Source organism: Phaethon aethereus, assembly GCF_964289735.1.
Source record: "Phaethon aethereus genome assembly, chromosome: 7".
Taxonomy (NCBI): Eukaryota; Metazoa; Chordata; class Aves; order Phaethontiformes; family Phaethontidae; genus Phaethon; species Phaethon aethereus.
Window position 1 is genome coordinate 21,638,700 of NC_138583.1, and position 21,788 is coordinate 21,660,487.

The following is a 21,788-nucleotide window of genomic DNA, read 5'->3' on the forward strand; positions in this document are numbered from 1 at the left end:
CAAGTCCAATGCCTCCTAGAAGAGAATGCAAAACTGGAGACCTCAACTCATTTCCAATCATTCTCTGTCCTTCAGCAAGGTATGAAATGCAAAGATTGCAAGAGGAGGAACAAGTGGAACACGCCCTCCCAAGAAACTGGAAGCATTTCTATCATCAGAGAAGGTGTGTATTCAGATCAGCTTGAGCACGGAAGGAAGGGATTTGGGTCCAAGTCGCTGACTTACTGCAGGAATGGGATAGAACTGGCAGCCACCTCTCCATCCAGACAGGTCCCATGGAGGTGGAGCCTCCCTGCTGGGAGACAAGCTGGGGGGACTGCTGTCCCAAGAAAGCAGGTGAAGCCGCATCTGGTTTGCACCATCACTCCTTGCTCGGCACTGTGTTGCTGCGGCACTCCTGGGCACACCCAGGAGCAGATATGCAGGTGCCAGAAACACCCCTAGAGAAATGCAGGCCTTGCAAGACTTTAGGTGGGGCACAGCAATATCTACCTTCAAGTGTGGAGATCAACATGCGGAGCAGGTGAAGGTGGTGTCCTGCTGTGGGACATGTCCTACTCCATGGTTCACTGCTTTTGTTCAGCTGATATGACCCTGGGGCTGCTCTGTCCAGCCGATGCTCTGCACTCACCTGTCCGGTGCCCAGAGATCAAATTGTGGCACTGACTGTGATAACAGTCAACAAATCGTTTAGTCTGTGGCTGCCAGGTAAGAACTGAACCTGCAGTGCTCTGCTGGACAAAAAGTGCTGTAAACAGACAACTGAAAACTCAATATAGTCGTATTGTTCTCATGGGTTATTAAATAGGCCCCTTGTTTCTTAATGCCATGAGAATTATAAACCATTTACTTTCTACAACCAAAGCAGTTTGATGCTTGCATTTTCCTAGTCTAGGGTGGCATGTTTTCATTTCTGTTTATAATGAGTTCCAGTTTTTGGTTTCCATGTACCAGGGACTTTTCGCATGTGATGGATCCATTGACCCCTCGGGGTCTGCATATTGCTTCTCTGGGATTTGCAGCTAAGGTAACAAAGGAAAAAAATCTGTCTCTCTCAGTAGGGCAGAACTCCATTTATTTCCCTGGAGAAAGTGTGAAGGGATGCGATACAAGTCAGAAAAGGCTGAAAGCTACTGCTTTTGCATAAGGCTCTCATGTCTGTATTCCCAGTCTTGCCAAGCATACAAAGTTTCAAGTGTTCGTGTGAAAAATGGAGTTCATTATACATACATACATACACACATACATACATACATACATTTTCTGTTGGCATGTTTGTGCAAATTGCTTACTCTTTTCCTATAAATTTAGAATTTCAGTCCAAATTGCTGTCTACAAAAGTTCAGTGTGATCTGTTATTGCTCTACACTCACTGAAAGGAAGCAGCAGGAATTTTTGCGTTTTAAATCTCCTGGGAGCAGGATAACAACATCTAAGTGCCACTGGGTTGTGTTTGCTGTGTGTTATTCAGTAATTTTCCCCAGAAGTGGTTTTATTTTAATGACAGGCCATCTGATCCCAGAGACTCATCTGAGCACTGAATTTGCAAATATATGTATTTATTATCATCATATTTGAATAAGCATAATGCCTATCCCCAGATTTGTGTCCTTTCAAACCTGGAGTCAGTAAAGCACATTCATCATGATGAATAGTGTTAAACCCAGCTGCTTTCATGTGAGAGGCCTGTTTTGGATTTTCCAAGCAATCAGCCTCCCTTCCTGCACTAGCAGTTACCATTTCTGTAGGGGTTTTTCTAGTTGCGATTCAGCCTCTAAGCAGTTCACAAGTTCATGGGCTTACAGAAAGCAGGGCTATACCTGCCTCTCTTCATAGACAGCAGGGGTGGGTTTATTTTTAGCACAAGTATTCCAGAAATACATTCCACTCCTCTTTAGAAATGTATGTGTGAGACAGACACACATATACAGACAGTTTTGTGTACGTTAGTGGCAGTGGGTGCATGAAAACTACTTTTCCACTATCTGTTTTCATCCCAGAATTTTTTTTCCAGTGTTATCTCTGGTGTCTCAGTTCCTAGGTGCCATGACTCATGATGCACCAGATCTTTGGGCATAAGTGCTCTCATGGGTGCAGGGCATGGGTAGCTGTTAGAAGTATGTAGTTTGGGGCCAGAACTTAGCAGAAGTGCCCTGATGTTTGGCAAGACCAGCATTCAGTTTGGGGTGAGTTAGGAGAAGCACTTCAGCACCAAAAGCCCAGACCGGGCATTTAAAAGAGCAGGCTTTGCAAAATCTTTCTGCTGGAATCTAAGGTGAATGATACACCTCTCCCAGGTGGGGAATCCAAAGCCAAAGGTTGCTTTGGAGAAGGCAGGTCATTGTCCCTCCAAGGACCACTAAGCTTAGGCTTGCTCTTTGATCACCAGGAGGATTGGTTCATCACAAGGCTCCTGGTGCTTGGAGATTCTCAGGAAGCAGATACTGCATCGTTGTTGCCTTGCTCATGCTGTAGCAATGTAATTAGCAGCACTTTTTAAAATGCAAATGAGCACTGGGCTTACATGGAGCCCTGTGCTGCCATGGAAGCAGGAGTTGGGCTGTAACCACAGGAGGTCCTGCTCTTCATTTTGCTGCAGGCTGTGGCTCAAGTCCAGTGTGATGCTGAGCCCTGAGAGAGCCCCGTGACTTCAGTAGGGAGCTCTGTGCACTCAGCGTGGCACAGGGTGCAATCCATTGTTTATATCTGCAGTACAGAAACCTAGCTTGTTGACTTCATGGCATATTTCTCCTGTTATTCAACATCCTATTGCAGTTTGCCAATGAAACTCAATGCTGGCGTGTGCCTCCCAGGAGGGCGGCTGGTCTTGTTTGCTTTGGAAGGACAGTGGAATGGGGTCCTTACTCCAAGAACGCTGGATGCATTTGTCCAGCCTTGATGATGAAATGAGCTATTTATGAAAAAGCACCGGTAGGACAGTAACGTGTTATTCATGTGCATACTTCTTAGGCAGTATTTTTGATGGTGCTCTTAATGAACGTTTTGACTCCCACCTGTAGAGACAAAAATGCAGTGCTTTAAGTTTGAATCACCGGCAGTAGCGAGCCAATCGCACAGCATTACTTTCTGTATTAGTTATCTCTGAAGCATTACCAATGGCGAATCTGAATGTAAAAATAGCAGATGACTGTTTGTTTCATCTGTCTGTTACTTGACACCGCATGGTTATTCCAATACGTATGTTTGCCTCTTCCCCACCATGATCTCCGTTTGGTTTCCCCTTGCCTGATAACTATTTAAATACATTTTACTAACTTTGGATTCCTTGCTCACTTCACTTCACCTGGCTGGGCAGGTCTGCGAGGGCTCAAGGGTTAGCTCCTCCGCCGTTATTGATTTATTTATTTTGCAGTGGTTGTTTCTATTAAGTTAAGAATGTTCAGAAGGAGAGTCCGAAACACATAAATAATGGGAAGTGCTAGTAGTAAGCAGGCTGCTGTAAAATGTGCTGGGGCTTTGACTTAAGGGAAGAAAGTGCAGCCCTGCACTGTCCCTGATCAGGAAGCTGGAACACAGAAGGTAAGGGGGAAGCGTATGGGTGCTTTTAAAGCAGGGAAATGGTGAAGAGTGGTGGTGTCTGAGCATGTGAATGTGTGTGCACTCAAGGAGCAGTTGTGTAATTGATCAGATAAAAGAAATCAAACAGCATTTCTGTCTTTTTTTCAGTGATTAGAGGTGGAAAGTCCTTTCATTTAGACCAGCATTTTCTGCTCTGAAAAATGCAGGATTGTCTCTGAAAGTATGTGTGTGGAAAGAGACATAGAGATATAGATTTGTATGCAGTGATTACTGTTTATTACACATATAATTATTTGGTAAAGGGGTATGATCTTTTTAAAAGACCACTAAATTGCTATGAAGCTCCATTTATTTGTCCTGTGCATTGTTCTGTAAGCAACTTTAAGCAAATACACATTGATTTTATTTTCCAGATGATTACTGCCTACAGATAAGATACTCCTAAAAACTTCAGTGAGTTCTGTAGGGGTTAAAGGCTTTTTTTTTTCTCTTTTTGGAACAAATAGGAAGGGAATAATTTAAATATTTTATAGAGAGCAATTAGTATGCTACGGAGGCTGAAAAAGTAAAATAGTTCACATACCTAGGCAGTGCTAAGAGGCCACTATAAATGACTGTGACTATGACTTGTATCCACTTTTAATCACTGGAAAATTTCTTAAATGGCATAAGCTTTTCTCAGTCCAGTTGTTGCAGAACTTCTTAATCTGCCATCCCAAGGAACTACATTTTATTAACCTAGTTGCAAAACTCAGCAGCAAAATAAGAACAGAAATAATTAAAATTGAGCTTGACAAGCCAAACTGCTTATGCTTCTTTAAACGGCCCGTGAACAGGCAATCTGATTAGTTCTGAGTAGGGAAAAGTTCTCCAGCAGCAGGCCAAAGCGACCGGTTCACGCTGACTGTCTTGACGGTATCAGTTGGAGAGTCCCTCTCTAGTCCTCTGCCATTGCTGGGGGGGAGCCTGGGGAAAAGGAAAAGTGAGAAGAGATAAGAAGGAGAAATAAGCTTTCTGGACAGGATCAAAGCCCACGGCTCTTTTCTGTCACTTCTTCAGAGAATGGACCATGTAAAAAGCAAATGCCCTTGGTTAAATGATTGAAGGATGAGACCTGTGGAAAATACTAGCAAATAAAAGATTGACAATATATTGGGACCCCACAACAACTACATTTCTACATCCTTCCAGACTTGTCAGTGGGAGGGTATTTACATACATACTCACAACTTAGTCACCAAAACAGTTGTAACAGGCACTCACCAGTGAACTTGAAGGCCACAGCTGGGTGAAAGTATGCAGGTGTAATTGCATCCCTGCAGCACAAACAAAAAGCACATGGAGATTTTACTCTGTAGCCTCTTATTCCTACCTGCTTCTCTGAAATGTTTGTCTTTCTGTGCTTGCGTTACTAGAGCTGTGCAAAAGGCCCATGAAAATGTAAATCCCTCCAAGTCCGGGAAAAAATCCAAATAACCCTGTGAGCCAGGTTAAGAGAAAATACCACTCATCTGTATCAGTCTTTCCATTCTTTAGTCTAGCTGAGTTTACTCACACAGAAAGTTGCTGGCAGAGGCAAATTCTGCAAGTGGTTTTTAGCTGCAGGCTTCGCTGTGCTGGCTTGCCTGCAGCTGGGGTGCCAGGTCACACAGAGCTTTGTCTACTATAAGCGAGCGGGTGAGTTCGTTGCGTTTAAAGCTGGTGTACATTGCTTGAGGTAGTGTCGCATTTTGGGACCAGCGGTTTGTGAGCCAGCTGACAGGTGTGTGGGGAAAGGGAACGTGGTGGGGGCTGCATGTGTGCACTGACAGGGGAACTTTACCCTTGAGAAAAGGTTGTCCCTCTTCAATCAAGCCCGCATACGTTTTTGGGTGGGTTAGTGATTGCTTATACATACTTATCTATAAGTATGTGTGTGTGTGTATATATATTTGTCTGTGTGTATTAAGCTTGGTGCTTTGTGACTATGCTGCTGCTTGCCAGGATTTTATGGCTTTCAAGTGTGTATGGCCAGATAGACTGCCCCTGAGACCCCTGTCCCTTGGCAGCCCCAGAGAAACGGAGGCAGCATTGAAACTGTAAGAGGACAACCCTTCCCCAGAAACAAGGTTTCCCTCTCTCTTGAGTTCCCCTGCCAAATGATCCTCTCTGGACTGGCATAGAAAGCAGATATTTAATTATAGTCCTAGGTTTCTTTATCATCCATCTCCTGAGCTTTCAAATAATGATATACAAGAAGGCATTAACTAGTAATGATTAATCTAAATCATCTGGTAACAGTCAGACCAATCTTCGTATGAGCCAAGCCGGTCAAATAGTGATGCACTTTTATTTTCAGTCTTTCACAGAGCTACACACCAGTAGTTTCGGGGATGCTTTCCCTATTACCTATACACTATGTCTGAGGCTGTTTTGGGAACTGTGATAGGGCTATGACAGTCAGGTACATGAAGGCCACCTACCTCATACTTTCCACTTGGAAAAGATGGAGATGAAAATCTCTGCAATTTTTTGAAAAGTCTCTGAGAGAGATGCATGTGGTTAACATTTGACTACACCTTAACAAGCAGAGTCAGTAAACAGCAGTATCTGGCAGTTTATAGCTACTGCAGATCCTCAGTCTCAGATGTGCCTCTCTCTATCACCTTTACCTGGATCAGACATAAGCTGTCACACCTGAAGGTCAGCTTGGCTTGCCTGCCAGCTTCATTATAGACCCTTGTTAAAATTCTGGACACTTGTGATGGCTTCTGTTCTGTTGAGATATATTTCAGATGTGTCCCTGTCCCCATCCTTTGCGTGTTTCAAAGCATAGGGCTCCATTGTGCAGAAATTGGAGTAAGTGCCCAGGAGTGTGTGGGATGCGGGTGCAGAAGCAACAGCATGCTCAGAGGTAACTGGACCCTGCAAGCCACATCCAGGGTTTGTGCTGGGGCAGTGCGGCAGCGTTCCTGATCATGACGTTTTCGTTCACTGAGACTCTGTTTTGACTGATCTGCTTTGAAGTAGTGACATTAGAACTTAGTCTGTTCCTCCAAAACTGAGAAATTATTCTTTGCTCAGGCTTGTGAATTGAATGAAGCCATAGACAAGTAAATAGAATCACAGCTTGGGGTGTGGGGGTGAATTGAGGAGAAGGGCTGGGGCAGAAGAAGTGGCTGGTGACAGTACTGGGCTGAGGGTGATGCTATTGCCTGCCTGCAGGGTTCTTCAGAGGATCTGAATGGTCTGGAAAAGCACTGTGATGACAGCATCACTGAGGTTGCTTGGGGGACTGATTCAGCCAGAGTCATTGGGCTGTCCCTTAGGGAACAAGTGTGGGTTCTGCTTAAAACTCATGTTATTTTCCTTCCTGTCTTTTGCATATATCCTTTACAAAATAATCACAAGAAACACCTTAGCATGTGCATTAACTGTAAAAGAATGAGGAATTGCCTTGGGAACACACCGTTAAATCATAACAATGAATCAATCTCTGAATAGGAAGAGGTAGTCTGTATTTCCCAGGGGAAAAAAAAAACCAACTGTTGCAGAGTGAAGAGGAAACTGGAAGGAGCTTGCATCTTGATCAGGACAAGATCACTGGCTGGCTTTTGCTCCTCAAAAGGAGGAAAACAGGATGGCCTCCAGAGATAATACCTGGAGGCAAGGGTGGGTGGGCTCTCCCCTGGCCTCTCAAAATCCTCCCATAGGTGGATAGCTGTCCCATGGCCATCTTCCAGACAGCAGGCAGGAGTAAGGCAAGCCACAGCTTTTGTCCTTCAGCTGGAACGGCTCTGTTATAATCACAAATGGTCGAGGAGCATTTTGTCATCAGAGGAAAGATGTTACGTGAATGGATGGTTGTGTGCTTGAGTCATATGCTCTGGCATGTATATAAGTTTGCATTTCCCTACCTGACACACTGCTTGCTCAAGAACTGAACTTTTTTGACTGCACTTGAAAGCTATAGCAAGGTGTAACTAAGAAATAGCTCTATTCCTGCAGCCTGAGACAGAAAACCTTGAAAACAAAGCCTCCGCCTTCTCTTCCTCTCTCTGGTACATATATCTATTTGTCTTTGGTAACATAAGACAGGTATTTCAGGATATTGCATATCCCTAAATCTCATGGTATTCAGTGGGTGAGAAAACCACTTAGAACTTGAAACAATTTTTAACCTAGCATGTACAAATGGTTTGAATTCTTTTCTTTGTAGAAAACAGATTCAGCAGAATCCTTGTCCGAACCCTGGAAATATCCAGAAGATATAAAGGAAAGAAGCAGGTGAGACTATCAGTAAAAGAATAATGCTTGTTTTCTGCAAGCCTGTTATTTCCTGAGACTGTATCCTGTGTGAGTGGGTGTGTGTCAGACTCTTTTTGTCAGAAACTTAAATGGTCTAAGTGCAAACTTGGCAGTGCAGATGGTATCGGTGTGCTGGGGCTGATGAGGAGGGCAGTGTACGTGGGGGATGGTTTCAGATTCCCCAGCCTGGAAAGAGAAGTGAGGCATGGCTGCTGGCTAGCTGCAGATTTCCTTGTGTAGGTCATGGAGGAGAATACACCTGCTTCCCTCCTGTGTCTAACATACTTGCTGGTATCATTACAATTTTCCCATGATGGGCTGGGACTGTCTGGCATGCTCCTTTACAAAGCATCCAAGCCAATACATTTATTTTCTTGTCCATGTATTTTTCTTCCCTTCCTCCTTTGTAATCTCCCGTCTCTAGCCATTGCGAAGATGTGGTACTCTACAACTTTCCCTCTTCTGTGGGAAAATCTTCTTGCTCCCACTCAGGAAGTAAAAACTGGGAAGCTTTCATCCTCTAAGCCTTGCTTGAGACTAAAGGAAAGGAGATGAATACCTGTCACATCAGCCAAAATCCTGTCAGTGCTCAGTGAGGGGCCTCTCCCAATGCAGTGTCAGCTGTCACCTTGAGCTAGTGAGGAAGGCTTGAGTCATTGTGATCTCAAAGGGAGATATTGGTATCAAGAACCTGAGGTGGAGCTGAGATCTTTGCAGTAAATCAGTCACCTGCAATTCTGGATGGATTTCACTATATGATATAATGCCAAGCGACAGCACCATACTCAGCTGAAGGATTTTTTTTTTTACAGAGGCTCAGATAAAGTACCATGCCCTACGAAGGGCAGTGGGAAGGCACCTTTTTGCCTTGGCATGTTTTTGCCTTGATTGACAAAAGTTAAGCACTTAAGTGATTCAGAAAACATAGATTTGGTTCCCTGCCCTGCCACAGATACCCTGTTTGATCTTGGGCAAATCAGTCAGTTGAAGCTGGGCCTTAGCTGCTGATCTGTAAATGAGACAGAAATCCTGCTTGCTATGGGAGAGTATATAAGGATAGATAGCCATGAGGTGTTGATGTACCATGTTACTGGGGAGCTGTATAAATATCTCAGTGTATAATGACTGACCTAGTTACAGACAGTGGCCTTCTCCAGTCAGACATTTAATGCCAAGAAATTAACTCTTTGGGTTCAGTTGCTTAAATGTCACTTGTCTGTGCTGACTTCAGGTCATAGGAGGAGAACTATCCCTTTGCCTTGTAATTCTCGTAGATTTGTGCTGTTTGTCAAGTGCTGCACCTGCCCTTTACCTGCGTTAGTCATGCACTCTGTGTCTTTGACTTCCTCCATCATGTCTGCATGTTACTGACTCTTCAAAGGCAGTGGATAGGGCTCAGGTAATGGAAGGAGTGAACAGGAGTTGCAAGAAAGCCTCAGTCCAGATACAACCCTTTCTGAGAGACATCTCCTTCTTCCAGACTTGACAGGACTCTTGGCAGGATGGGGCATTTGGAGGACATTGGGAAAGGCAGTCTGGAGACCAGCTGGAAATAACTGTTGGGTCTTTGCCATTGAACCAGAAAGGGAAAGGTAGAGAGACTTGCCATGATTCTCCATAGCTGTTGCAAGCAGTCTCTGTTCTTCCCATTTTTCTTCACCTGAGGTCTTCATCTCCCAGTCCTTGAAGCTTTGTGGTCTGAGCTGAAGAGGTAAGCGCTCCAGCTGGGGCCTGGAAGAAGTTCCTATCCTTTGGGGAAAGGCCACGGGGCAGGGTACATAACACATGGTCATTAGCTGGGTAAATTCCCTCCTTGCATTCATGCTTCCACCAGGTTGCACTGACCTTCCTTAAGCTGTGAGTCCCCGGTTCCAGCTCCCATGGCAACAGATGCACTAGCTTCAGTGGAGCTCACTGGGAGAAAAAGACTTCAGCTGTCTTTTCTTCAGAAAAAAATGGTTTGATTAAACAAATAAAACCACAATCAAATACATTTTAATGACATTTCCCTGAGAAAGATAATTGGAAATATTTTTTTTTTATCATTTGGAATATTTACTTAGGGAAATTTCAAAACGAGATCATACTCTGTTGCAATACCATCAGAGTATTTTTTGACATAGAAAATAAAATGAAAAGTTTCAGTTAATGTTAAATAGCATATATCCTCTCTGACTTAAGGACATTAATAATATACTATTGTAACTATTAAGTTATATATTACATGCTACTTCTCATGGCCTATAGTGTAAAAATAGTGAAATAATCTGAATTGAAAAGTTCATTTTTTTAAATTCTGAATGAAATTTTGAAATTTAATTTATCTTCAAAATCTTTATTACATGTGAAATTTCAACAACAACCTAAATGAGAACATCCTCCCATCACACACACACAAACACATTTCCAAAAGACAATATTGTCCACAGGGTGGCAATTCAGATTGGCAGCCAGCTCTGCTGGTCCAGTCTGGGACGGCATAACATCTACCACACCACTTTTAGGTTTAGGTATTCTAGTGAATATTGCAGAAAAGAGCAAAATTACTCTGTCTCAAATGCACTGCCGTTGTCAGTGGTGAGTGATACAGGTTAGAAAATCAGAATTGTCTAGAGGACATGATTTGGTGGCGTAGCAATGTGTTATCAGTTCCAAATCCCTCCGCATGTTGGTCTGAATGCCACATGGGGGTGAGGTTTGGCTCTTCAGAGATGTTGGATTTCACTTTACTGTGGTTACAGTTACTTATGTAGCCCTCTGGATAGTGCACCAGTGTCGGCTTAGGAAGTAGATGTATTTAGAGTCACCAATTCTGTTCTCAGTTATTCTACTGACGTCAGTAAAATTACTCTAGATTTATACCACTGTAACTGAGAACAGAAGCTGGCTCAAAGTCAAGAACAGCGTCTCCTTTTCTCTGGCCCAGGACAAGCTGTTCAATACACAATTGCTGGGCCAAATCCTCAAGGGGAAAGGACCCAGTCTACACTGGTTTGGTTCAGACACATGGTTCCTTCACCTTGCTTTCCAGTGCAATGATCAAAGATCTGATGCTGGAATAGCTTAGGTCACCTTGTTCTATGCTAGTCATTTCTGTCAGTATTTGGGATCTTCACCCTAAGCTGGACAGATACAGTTCTCCACCCTCCATCAGCTGGAGCAGGTATTTGCTTTTGAGCAAAGTGGTTCCCCTTTCCCCAAGAAGAATTCACTTTGGTTGCCCTTTATGACCAAAAAGCATAGGTGAAAGTGATCTTGTTAGATGAGGGAAATGGAAGCTTGTGCTAATAGCTTTCATCTTAGGACCATCTTAATCCAGAGGTTGCCTTTCTTGACAGTTCAAAGAAATGTGGCTGGAGGACCACTGTCTCTCTTGCCAGGCAGCTCCGCTCCTTGGTGAGGGTGTTGTGATCCTGCCCCTGGCCCATGTGCGCCGAGGGCTGCTTAGAGAGGCAGTGTGCCTGGAGCAGCCCGGGCAGCAGGGCAGATCAGAGAGTGCATTTGGCTCCAATGCAGCCCAACATGACCAGCTTACACACCCTTGGCAGTCCAAGCAGCCCAGCACAAGGGAAGTTCAGGTATTCTACACGAGACTACAGGGGTTTTTCCTTCCTCCTGGACATCCTTCTGACTCCTTGTCTCTGATAGGGACTCACAGGGTGACCTTTAACTCCTTGACACCTTTTTGTCTGTTTCCCTAAACGCACAATTGAAGGCAGCAGCACTATGATCGTTGACTGACAGCAGCACGCTCAATAGCCATTCATGTACTGATCACTGCTGCCATGCCGGGTTTTCTGGCTATACCCAAGAGAGCTCACTGAGCCAGCCCTGCTTGTGCTAGCGAGGAGCTGCCATCAGCCAGGAGTGTTGTCTCGGCCTGATGACACATTCCTGAACAGGCCTGTCTCCACGCAGCCCTCTCATCTGATTATGAGCTCCTGTGTGTGCTATGAACAATCTCACCGCTATGCAAAAAAGTCATCAATTCATTAGCGATTCTCCTATTTCCTGTGGTAAGAAGTACTATTTGCTGTCATGATGAGCCCCTAGAAGCCCAAAGCAGCAGCCTGTATGCAAGTAGAGCACACCGCTGAATGCACCTCAGCCAGCAGTCACCACAGGGCTCTGAGTTTTGGGCTGGAACTGTGGATGGATGCCATATAGACAGCACCACATGAAGCAACCAGCTCACAAAGATTTAAAAAAAAAAAAAACTTCCCTTCCTCTCCCTTCTCTTCCCATCCTCAGGGGGAATGCAATGCTGCTGACTTCAGACTGCTATGCAACTCCCAAGAGTGCTGCCAAAATGCCACCGCGATGTCTCATGGCACAACATTTCAGCCAAATACCAGCCCAAGGGGGTGGGGGAACCAACCGGCACTTTATATATTGCAGCAGCAGTGATGTCACACGCTCCAGCCAACTGCGCCGGTTTGCCCAGCTCCTGCCTAGTGAAAAAAGTTGACATTCAGTCTATGCCAGACCAGGAATAGTCTCTGTAATTTAATCTCCTCATCATAACTTGCTAGGCACTTAAGAGAGCCACTGAAAAAAGCCTCCTATTTAAAAGAGATGGGAGGTTGGTTTCTGATTAAGCTCCTTGAAATCTGTACATTCATGCAAGCTTCTTTGGTAGCTCGTATCAGATGATGCCTATTGCAAACACCTCATATGTTTCTCAGCATTTCCCAAACAGTTCCAAACACCCAACGTTGCTTTCCTCTGTTTTGAAAATAGACCAAATTCAGACATCCTTAAATGTTTGAACTAACTGAATCCTGACCTAAGTTCAAACACTGCACCTTTCTTGCTGGCTGCCATGTTTGTCCAAAAAGGTAAAGAAATGGGATTTTACCAGGTTATTAAACCAGCCATGAACAGCTGCTTTGCCCAAAGTTCAGAAGTTGCTATCATACCTATACAAGGGATAGCTAGATCAGTACAGTGCTGCTGTTCCCATCCAGTCCCAGTAGTGATCTGCACCTTGAACCCTTGATGTAGACACAGCTTTTCCAGCTTGAAACATTACACTGCCTAAGTACTAGTAGTATGGCCGGGCAAGACAAAGATCTGCACAAGGGTTTCAGAGACAGTGACAGTCGCTATTCTTTTTTTAACCAATGGTGCTGAGTTGTTTTTGTAACAGTGATTCCATCTAGGAAAACAAGTGCTGAGATTACATCATGATCTCCATGTTTATTGTTACCCTACTCACTTTTCAGCAAATGTTCTCAGTTTACAAGGGACAAGATGTTTCTTCGGACCTCTGTTCATGAGATCTGAAAGCCAAGCTTCCTCCTAGTTCAGGCACCACCACCAATAAATAGTGATAAACATTGTGCCACTGGAATTTAGTCAACAGACCCGTTGATGAGTGAAACAGAACATAATCACAATCTCCCACGGCTGTGTTGGCTTTGCACAGTTAAGAGTACCAGAGAAGCAGTAAAACTGTAACTTAACCTCTGAGCAAAGGGATAACTGAGTACACATCTCTGCAATGAGGATGCCCTTTTACATCTGGCTTCAACCAGACATAGAATTGGGGTTTTTTTCTTTGCTTTTACTTTTTTTTACTCAGACATCTTAAACAGACCACAAAAATCTCTGACTGGTATAGGCTTGTCCCTAAACTAACACTGGCAACTGTCCTTCCTCAGGTAAGGTATAGGAGACCACCCCAGTGGGTGAACCCTTGTTGCCACTTTTGCCAGTGTGTTTTGAACACCACAGGCTGACAAAAAATTTCCTTAGAGGGGACCCTTGCTTCAGGAAAATCTACTGTATCTACACCTATGTGCTACTTGCATTACCTCCGGGCCAGGCAGTTCTCCTTGTAGGAAACTAATATATTCTTGCAAAGATTAAGCAAACTAGCCTGAACCTTGGGAGTCTCCACAGCAAAAGGACAGCAGCAATGCATGTTCACCATAGCTGAGCTTTCCTTTAGCATCTCCTGACTCTGGTTCATGAATGGAAGCAAAAAGACATTTTGTTTACTGCCCCTCACCACCCCAGCTGTTCAATTTTCCTCTGCTTTACAACAGGGACAGTGAAAAAGATGGACTTTCAAACCTCAGCTGCATTAGTTCCCAGTCCACCAGACTGACATCTGTCTATACTTGTTGGCAGTAGTAAGTCATACGCAGGTGGAGTGGAGGCTCATGTTTTCCTCTGCAGTCCCTCTGAAAGTGTGGCACAGCAAGGATGTAGAGAGCAGTAGGGAAGAAGTCATCTGGCACAACCCTTCTTTTTAGCCTGGAGACATCATCCAGCCTTTGACTGACAGGAAACCATTGCTCACTCAGCTGTTAATCTCTGTTGGGGCTACCAGAAGATGTTGGAAGTTGTGATAGTTGTTTGCTAGGAACCTGACTGCACTCCATAAGCTACCAAACCCTCAAGGTATCTGTTTATTATCACTCTGGGATGGATACCTGTCTCTTTTGGCAAGAAAGCCTGTAAATCACTCCAAAAATGGTTGTAAAATGTGAATGAACAAATAAATGAATTAATACAGCATGAGACAATCTGCAGATCACGCAAACAAATGTCTTTGTTTTCAAATTGCAGAGTTCACTTAAGATCAAAAAATGCTGAAGGTCAGAAAAGTCCCGGGACAATCCTTCTGTCAAGTCTGCAACACTGGACTATTTCTACCTCCTCACTAAAGATGGTCAGAAATGAAGCCAAATACAAGCATGAGAGGGAGTTCTAAAGATGAGAAGCAAAATTACATGGCAGGTATGTACCTGTACTTCTCGCTCATATAATAGTTAATAATCAAAACCAAAAGCCTTTCAATTTTTTTCTCTTGCTGTATTAGACACAAAAATGTTTGTGCGGTGGTGGGAGTGAAACGCACTTTTGAAAAATCTTTGTGCAAAGTAAAATGGAGAAGCTCTATTAAGCTGATTTTATTTCTGGTGTAAATCTATTGTAGTTCTTCATAAGTCATTGGAATTATATGGCTGGAATGACAGAATCAAGATTCACCATGGTACTTTGAGTCTAAAAATAGACTGGCTGAGGTTTTTTTAAATAGAAAAGGAAGGTGAGGTGTGTTTTCATTTGAAGAAACAACTGAGCCTGAGTAACTCAGCTGATTAAGTCCAGTTCCTCTGACTTTTCATACTTTGACCAGCACTGAGTCATCATAGCGAAAAACGTGCCCTTTCTAAAGAGTCTCACTGAGATGAGCCAAAGTGGAATCATGGACTTGGACAGCTGGAAGGGCTGAAATCTGGATCTGGATTTCATTGCTCAGTTCTAGAGTGGATCCAAGCTTGAAATGCAGACAGCTTCCACTTGTATAGAAGCTGGAAGCTGCTGTAGATGTGAACTACGGTGTTTCAGCTCATCACAAGTTAATGATGCAATTCTACTAGGAAATGGAGATATAGATCAGACTTTCTTTAAGGAGTGGGTTTTAGCTAGCTCTTGAATATGCTTTTAAACTGAGTCTCACTGTAGTTTAGTCAATACCCTGCTCAAGCCCTTGAATGTGTGAATAAGTATATAAAGAGTTTACAGAGTAAACTTGAAAGAGTTGTAGTGTATAGATTTCAAGTATAGCTGAAGGGTCTATTTTGCTTTTCCGTGTTCAGTCCAAAGGTTCCTCCATCCTGTCTTCAGACTGATGTGGAGATAGACAAAAAACACGATGTTGTGGGCACTGACTGTGCGTTGTAATCAGGGATTAATGGAAGGCTGTGGTATTTTATAATTGTGTTGAATGGGTTACTTTTTTCTCTCAGCAGTTCTGGAACTGAAACCAAATGTTCCCTGTGCTCCTTTCGTGGGTCTGCTAGAGTCCCCTAGGCACTCCTGCCTTCTGCTGGCTAAGCTGGTATTAGCAGCCTCTTCAGTTTCAATATATCAACCCAATCATATCTGGATATGGGTGACTAAAGGATTTTACCCCAGCAATATTTGCTTGGAACTTGCTAATGCACAGTAAATCCTCTTTACCTGTGATGCCATTCTGCTTTCTCAAACAAGGGTTCTGCTCAGGGTAATTGTCACAGCAAAGCTCCAGACTGATGTAAGCAGGTTCATGTCTATAGACTTCATTTTCCACAGTCATGAGCTAACAGATGAGTGAGAATAGAACGTTCTATAATAACTTTATTTTTCACAAAATATTTTGAATTATAATTATTATGTCTTGCCAAGTAAGTTTTATCAACTTTTCTTTCATTTTGGACATAGTGTGCAATGATGTACCCAGTCACATTCTTTTTTTAAAGTAAGTTGTCTCCCTTTTTATTACTAGTTCTTCCTGGCCAAAAAATGGTTAATCTTCTTAGCAAAATACATGTACAGCATTTGGAAGTGTTTATGGTTGGAGGTACAGAACGGGACGTACTTGAAATTTGGTTCTTATATTCTTGTTTAAGAGCACATGTAAATAATCTGAGGTGAAACCACTCTTTTTAATGGCACTTTCCAGAAATTAAACTATCTACCATGTGCTACTTGAATTGACCAAAATAACAATTATTTTTCATGTTGTTTATTGTGTTGCTAACATCTTGTTTAGAATACATGTAGGAACAAATTGGTCAGTAACTGATGTATCTGGAAAATGCTCTCTGTCTAATAGTGTTAATATAGGAAAATGGTAATTTATAATTTTTGGCTTTGCAGAGAAGTTTTCCTTCAGCTATTCCGTAAGATGAATTGGTGTGCAGCAGCACCGTCTGGAGGAATTGCTTTGTGTTTGTGAATTGCAAACAGCTGGAGCCACCCCACACAGTCATCTGCCTACTTGACACCTGAAATTTATCCTTTGGATAATTTATTCATGACTCCTATGAACAATGCAGGGAAATAAGAAACATACGGAAGGACATAGTGACTCCTCAAGTATTGGGAGTCTCCTGGATGACACAGACAGAGAGGTGAGCAGCCTCACAGACCGGGCTTTCAAAAGTTTGTGTGTGGCAGAACTCGAAGACTCTTACAATGAACCAGATCTTGCCATTTCACCTGACTTCGCCCTCCAGTTCTCTGCTGCATTTCACCCAGGGACGTTAAACCATGCCATCAAGAAAAGCAGCGTCTGTAACAAGCTAACAGCAAGAAACAATGAACATACAATATGGGCTTCCACATTCCAGCAGTTACCGAAGTGTGCTCCAGAGGAGAAAAGGATTGCTAAAAATAACACCTATGCCATGGAAAGGAAAAAACTGAATTTGCCAGTCCCTGGTCCAAGGAACAATAAACATGTTTCAAAAGTGTCCTCGTTAATTAAGACATTTGACAAGACTGCAGACCAAGGGTCAGGAGGTTCCCTGATAACCATTAAGCAGCCCGTTAAGAATAGCTTTCAAAAATGTAAATTAAATCATGGAAATGATATGGCTTGCTGGGATGACACAGACATTTTAAGCATCCACAAGGAACTTTCTGAATTTTCTGAGACTAGTCAAGGTAGCCACTGTCTCAGTGGCAAACATGAGCCACAGAAAAGGCCTAATAAAATAGACCTGAGTTATTGTGGCTCTGATGGTTATTATCCTGTGCTGATTGAGATGTCAAAAGTAGCCAAGTCAAATTTTTCCCATTCTTCTAAAAAGGCTTTAAAAAACAGAAATGTAAAAGTTAATGAGCCAGCAAAAAAAGGTAATTTTCTTCACAGTGAGAACAGTGCTTTTGAATCATGGAATGTTCATCACAAAAAACTGACTGAAAAGGAGGAATGTGTTGATATAAAAATGAAAAAGGAAGGTCTTACATACCTGGAAGAAGCACCATTTATTAAAGGATCCCACACACATGAACATGAATTGCTACCTGTCAAGACCACTGTTACTAAGAAGCGGGATAAAGATTTTCAGATGAAGCCAAGTCCACCAGAAGCTGCTTTGAGCATCCCTCTCCCAGCTGTATGTGTACCTCAGGGCGCCCTCCCTTCAGAAAGTGAATTTTCTGCTGCTTTTCCTCCCACACCCCCACCTAGAATCCATGCACACCAGGGTCCTCCTCGGCCTCCCCCTGTCCTTCAAACTCTTCCTCTTCCACCCCCTACCCAGCAGGGTCATCCCCCAACACCCCCAATCCCTGAAGCTCCTCCTGTGCCACCACCCCCAATGCCAGCTCAACTTTCCCCCCCCACCTTGTCCCAGGCCTCCGTCTCACCCCCGTCTGTGTCCTATAGGATGGTTTCACCCTCATCCATGTCCCAGGCACCCAGCCCACTTCCACCAAGACCCCTGGCTGCCCTAACCAAAGAGGAGGCCCTCAGTCCCCAACTGGGCAATACCTGTCCACCCTGGAGGAGACAGAGGGCTACAAAAGGGGCAGCAGAAAGGAGACAGACCTCAAAGGAGAAGTTCACAGCCAGTGATGAGACGTGCTTATTGTCTGAAAAGGCAACTGGTGCTGAACCTGGTCTAGATGTGACTCCTCTGGCTAAACAGGTACACTCCCCTGGATCGATCAGTCCCTCTTTCAACATCACCGAACTCTTAACACCCATCATTCCACCAAAACAGGACACTGTTGAAAGTGAGCTGATCCCGCTGACACCTCCTCCTACTGAGAGCACAGCATCGAGAGACCACGAGGGGAGCACGTTTGGTGATTACAGGTCTCGGGACAGTTACAAATCGAAAGCATCGAGTCTGTTATTCAACTTGAAAGATGTGCGTAAACGTGTTAAAAGCACTTATACCCCTTCTCCGTTGTTAAGGGCTTTGGAGGAGAAAAATAAAACTAGGGAAAATCTGCAGGAAAGTACAAAAATTAATGCCTCACTCTCAACTCTGCAAGAAGAAAGTATCAAAAATATTGCAGAGAAAGATGAATCGAGTGATATAACCTCCCTATTGTCTGTCAGTGTTCAAGAAAAGGACAATAAAACTGATTTAACTGGACACTTTACAGATAATTACCTGACTTTGAGTTCTCCCCAGACAGCAGCAGACCTTTTATTTTGCCAAACTGGAGACAACTTGCAGCAAGACAATTCCAAAAATGAAGATCTGGTTGAAACCACAAGAGATAATGAAAACTTCCCGTTGTTCAGACACGAATCAAATGAACCTGATTTAAGAAAAGGTCTGCAGTACCCAGCACTGAAATCATTCAGTAGAGACAATGCAGATAAAACAGCTGGGCCACTCATGCAAAATCCCAGTGTCCAGGGTGAGGAAAGTGAGAGACAAGCTGCTATTCAGCATGAAAATTTTGCCTTCGAAACACTCCCAAACCATCTCTCACCAGCAGAGGATGAGCCGTACAGCGATATCCAAACCAATATGGTGGCACCTGGCCATGAAGCACAAGGCAAAAGAAGCACTAGTTCTTCGGAGCAATCTTTCGTCTCCACGGTAGAGCAGCCACTTCATGAGGAGCTGTTTCCACCAGTGCCCCTGATGCAGAAGGCATGCCTTCAAGAAAGCCAGAGGACTAAGGGTGAAATGGGTGCAGACAGTAAGAAAAGCCACAAGGAGAGAGGGAAAGAGGCTGGGGAAGATGAACTGCAATATTATGCTTGTGTCAGCTCTGGTACTGGTGCAGCAGAGAAGAGGGAAGGGAAGGTTACTGGCAATGAACAGAGGAGGTTGATGAAAGAGAAACTAAGGAGAGAGAAGAGGGAAGAGGCCAACAGCATGGATTCTGCTTCCAACAGTATAAGGGATATGACCATCCCCAGGTCTGAGGAACCACAAACACCACCATCTTCAAGCTCAACCAAACCCAGTCTGTTTATGATTAAAGATAACACATTCAGGTCACCTCAGGTAATAAGGGCTGTCAAGCTGCCCCTGTTCAGGTCCTTTTCCCTGGATGACACAGTGAGCAGCAGTTATAAGGAAATGGAAAGTCGGTTTATGCCCCCAGCAGAGCACAACAAGCAGCACCGAAACATGTTGCATGCCCAGGAGGTAAGCTGGTCGGCATTGAGGCACAGAGGGCAGCGGAGCGTGAAGGGTGGAGCAACTGGCAGAGGGAAAGAGGCCAGTGAGTCTGGATCCACTTCAGCAACACTGGATCCCAGTCTTCTGGAAGATACAGAGAGCTTTTCATTAGGGAAGCTAATGGAAGGTGATGAAGAGACTTGTGCTTTGTTAAATAAAGTTGGGAAAATGAATGAGGAAAGAGTCTGCAGGAGGAAAAAGAAGGCCCAGGCTACAAAGGCAAGACACAGCTTAACACAGCCAAATTTAGGTCTGGAAAATGACCAAGCACAAAACAACCCCAGCTATCCCACAGAAAGAAAGACGAATTACTTTAAGAATCATCATTTATCTAGTCGCAGAGGTGGCTCTTGTGTGAAAAAAATAATAACTAGGGAGACAATTTCCCCTGTGACTGGCTCCGTATCAGAGGACTGCGCATATTCTCCTGTATCCCATGAAGTTTTAGAGGACATCCTACATACAGAAGGTGCACCAGTTTTGTTAGACAGTCTTGCATGCCCTGATGTTACAAGCCCCAGGTCAGGCAGCATGATGCACTCTCTTGCTGCCAGTTCATCGTCAGACAAACCAACAATTCCTGGCCTTAGAGAGACAGACGATGTTATAAACCCTGCCTCGCTGAACACGGCACTAAAGAGCCAAGCCGACATGTCTGCAGAAGGGATACTTGATTCAGCACAGAGGAATCTGCTTTCCGATTCTGCAGGGGAAGCTGAGAGACTGGAGGCCAGGGGACCTGGGGAGAGAGCAGCAGGCAAACCTCCAGCTGTGCCACCGAAAACAGAAAAGGCTCTGCGGCGGGCCAAAAAGCTGGCAAACAGGAGAAAGAAAATGCAAGAGCAGCAGAAAAAATATCAGACTGAGCATACAGATGCGGTAGGGAGAAAACCTTCTCATTCTGGACAGGCACTAGCATCTCCTTCACCCTCGGGATACTCTCCTCTCCACAATTCCCCTCACTCAACTTTTACTCCCACAGAAACCAGTACAGGAAGACCCAGTGGTGTATCAGCAGTAAGCCTTTCACCCTCTTCAACCCAACGTAAACTCCTCCAAGACCCTGACTCTGGTCAATATTATGTAGTTGATTTACCAGCTGAAGTTAATTTAAAGACATTTTATGACCCAGAAACTGGCAAATATGTTCAAGTCTCAGTCCCTTCCTCGGAAGGGAACTCATACCAGCCCCCCTCTTCAGAAATTACGAATTCTCCCTATGCCTCCTACACTAGAGTGCTGCCTTTACCAGCTTCATCTGTAGCAGTGCTGAAGTCACCTTCACAGCTCTCTGAACCTACCTGGTTAATGCCAGCTGTACCAGGAGAACCAGCTGAACTACCTGAAGATGGCCAGCAGGACTACAGATACACGGAAGCTGCGGATACTCAGCCCTATATTGAACCAGCCTCTCACTCCTACAGTCAAGACACCGAAAAAACTCAAGTTCCTTTAGGAAAGGACATGAACCCAACCCCAAATACCGACGTAGTGTCCCTCACTGATTTAGATGATTTTGCTGCCGAAGGAGTATCTTGAAAACTGAAGTAACAAAATATGCCAGCTAGTGTTTCTAAGAACTGTTTGGACAGACACACACACACAAAAGCACATGCAGATTTGATGTTTGTACAACACTTTATGTCTGAATCTCATTGTGGTTTGGGTGGGAAAGAAAATGAAAGCTGATCGTGTTGAAAGATGCAAGGTGATGATCGCCCTGAAGAAGAGTGAAATTGAGTATGCACCAAATTATCAGTGAGATGAAGGGGCAATGCCAGCTAAACAAATAAATACGACAGTGTGAAGCCACTGCTTGCTGCTGCTGCTGCTTTGCCATTATGACAGCTGGGATTGCCAAAGCAAGCGTCCTTTTGCCCAGATCTGTTGCATGATATATGACACAAAGTAAAACCTATGAGACCACCCTGGCCATCCTATGAGACCTAGGGCAGACGCTACATGTACTGAACTTTCCTCACTCACTGCCTTTGAACTATATTGACAGGTAGAAAGCATAAGGCTACA

At 44.0% G+C, this 21,788-nt stretch overlaps 1 protein-coding gene across 1 annotated transcript; it reads left to right on the top strand.

Moving 5' to 3' along the window:
• Positions 1 to 16,652: 16,652 nt before the first annotated feature.
• Positions 16,653 to 21,299, top strand: LOC309407053 (cardiac-enriched FHL2-interacting protein; the record flags this gene model as incomplete). The annotated part of the gene is made up of 1 exon (XM_082002463.1): positions 16,653 to 21,299. One exon carries the CDS (start codon positions 16,653 to 16,655, stop codon positions 21,297 to 21,299), a length of 4,647 nt encoding a protein of 1,548 aa, XP_081858589.1.
• Positions 21,300 to 21,788: the final 489 nt, after the last annotated feature.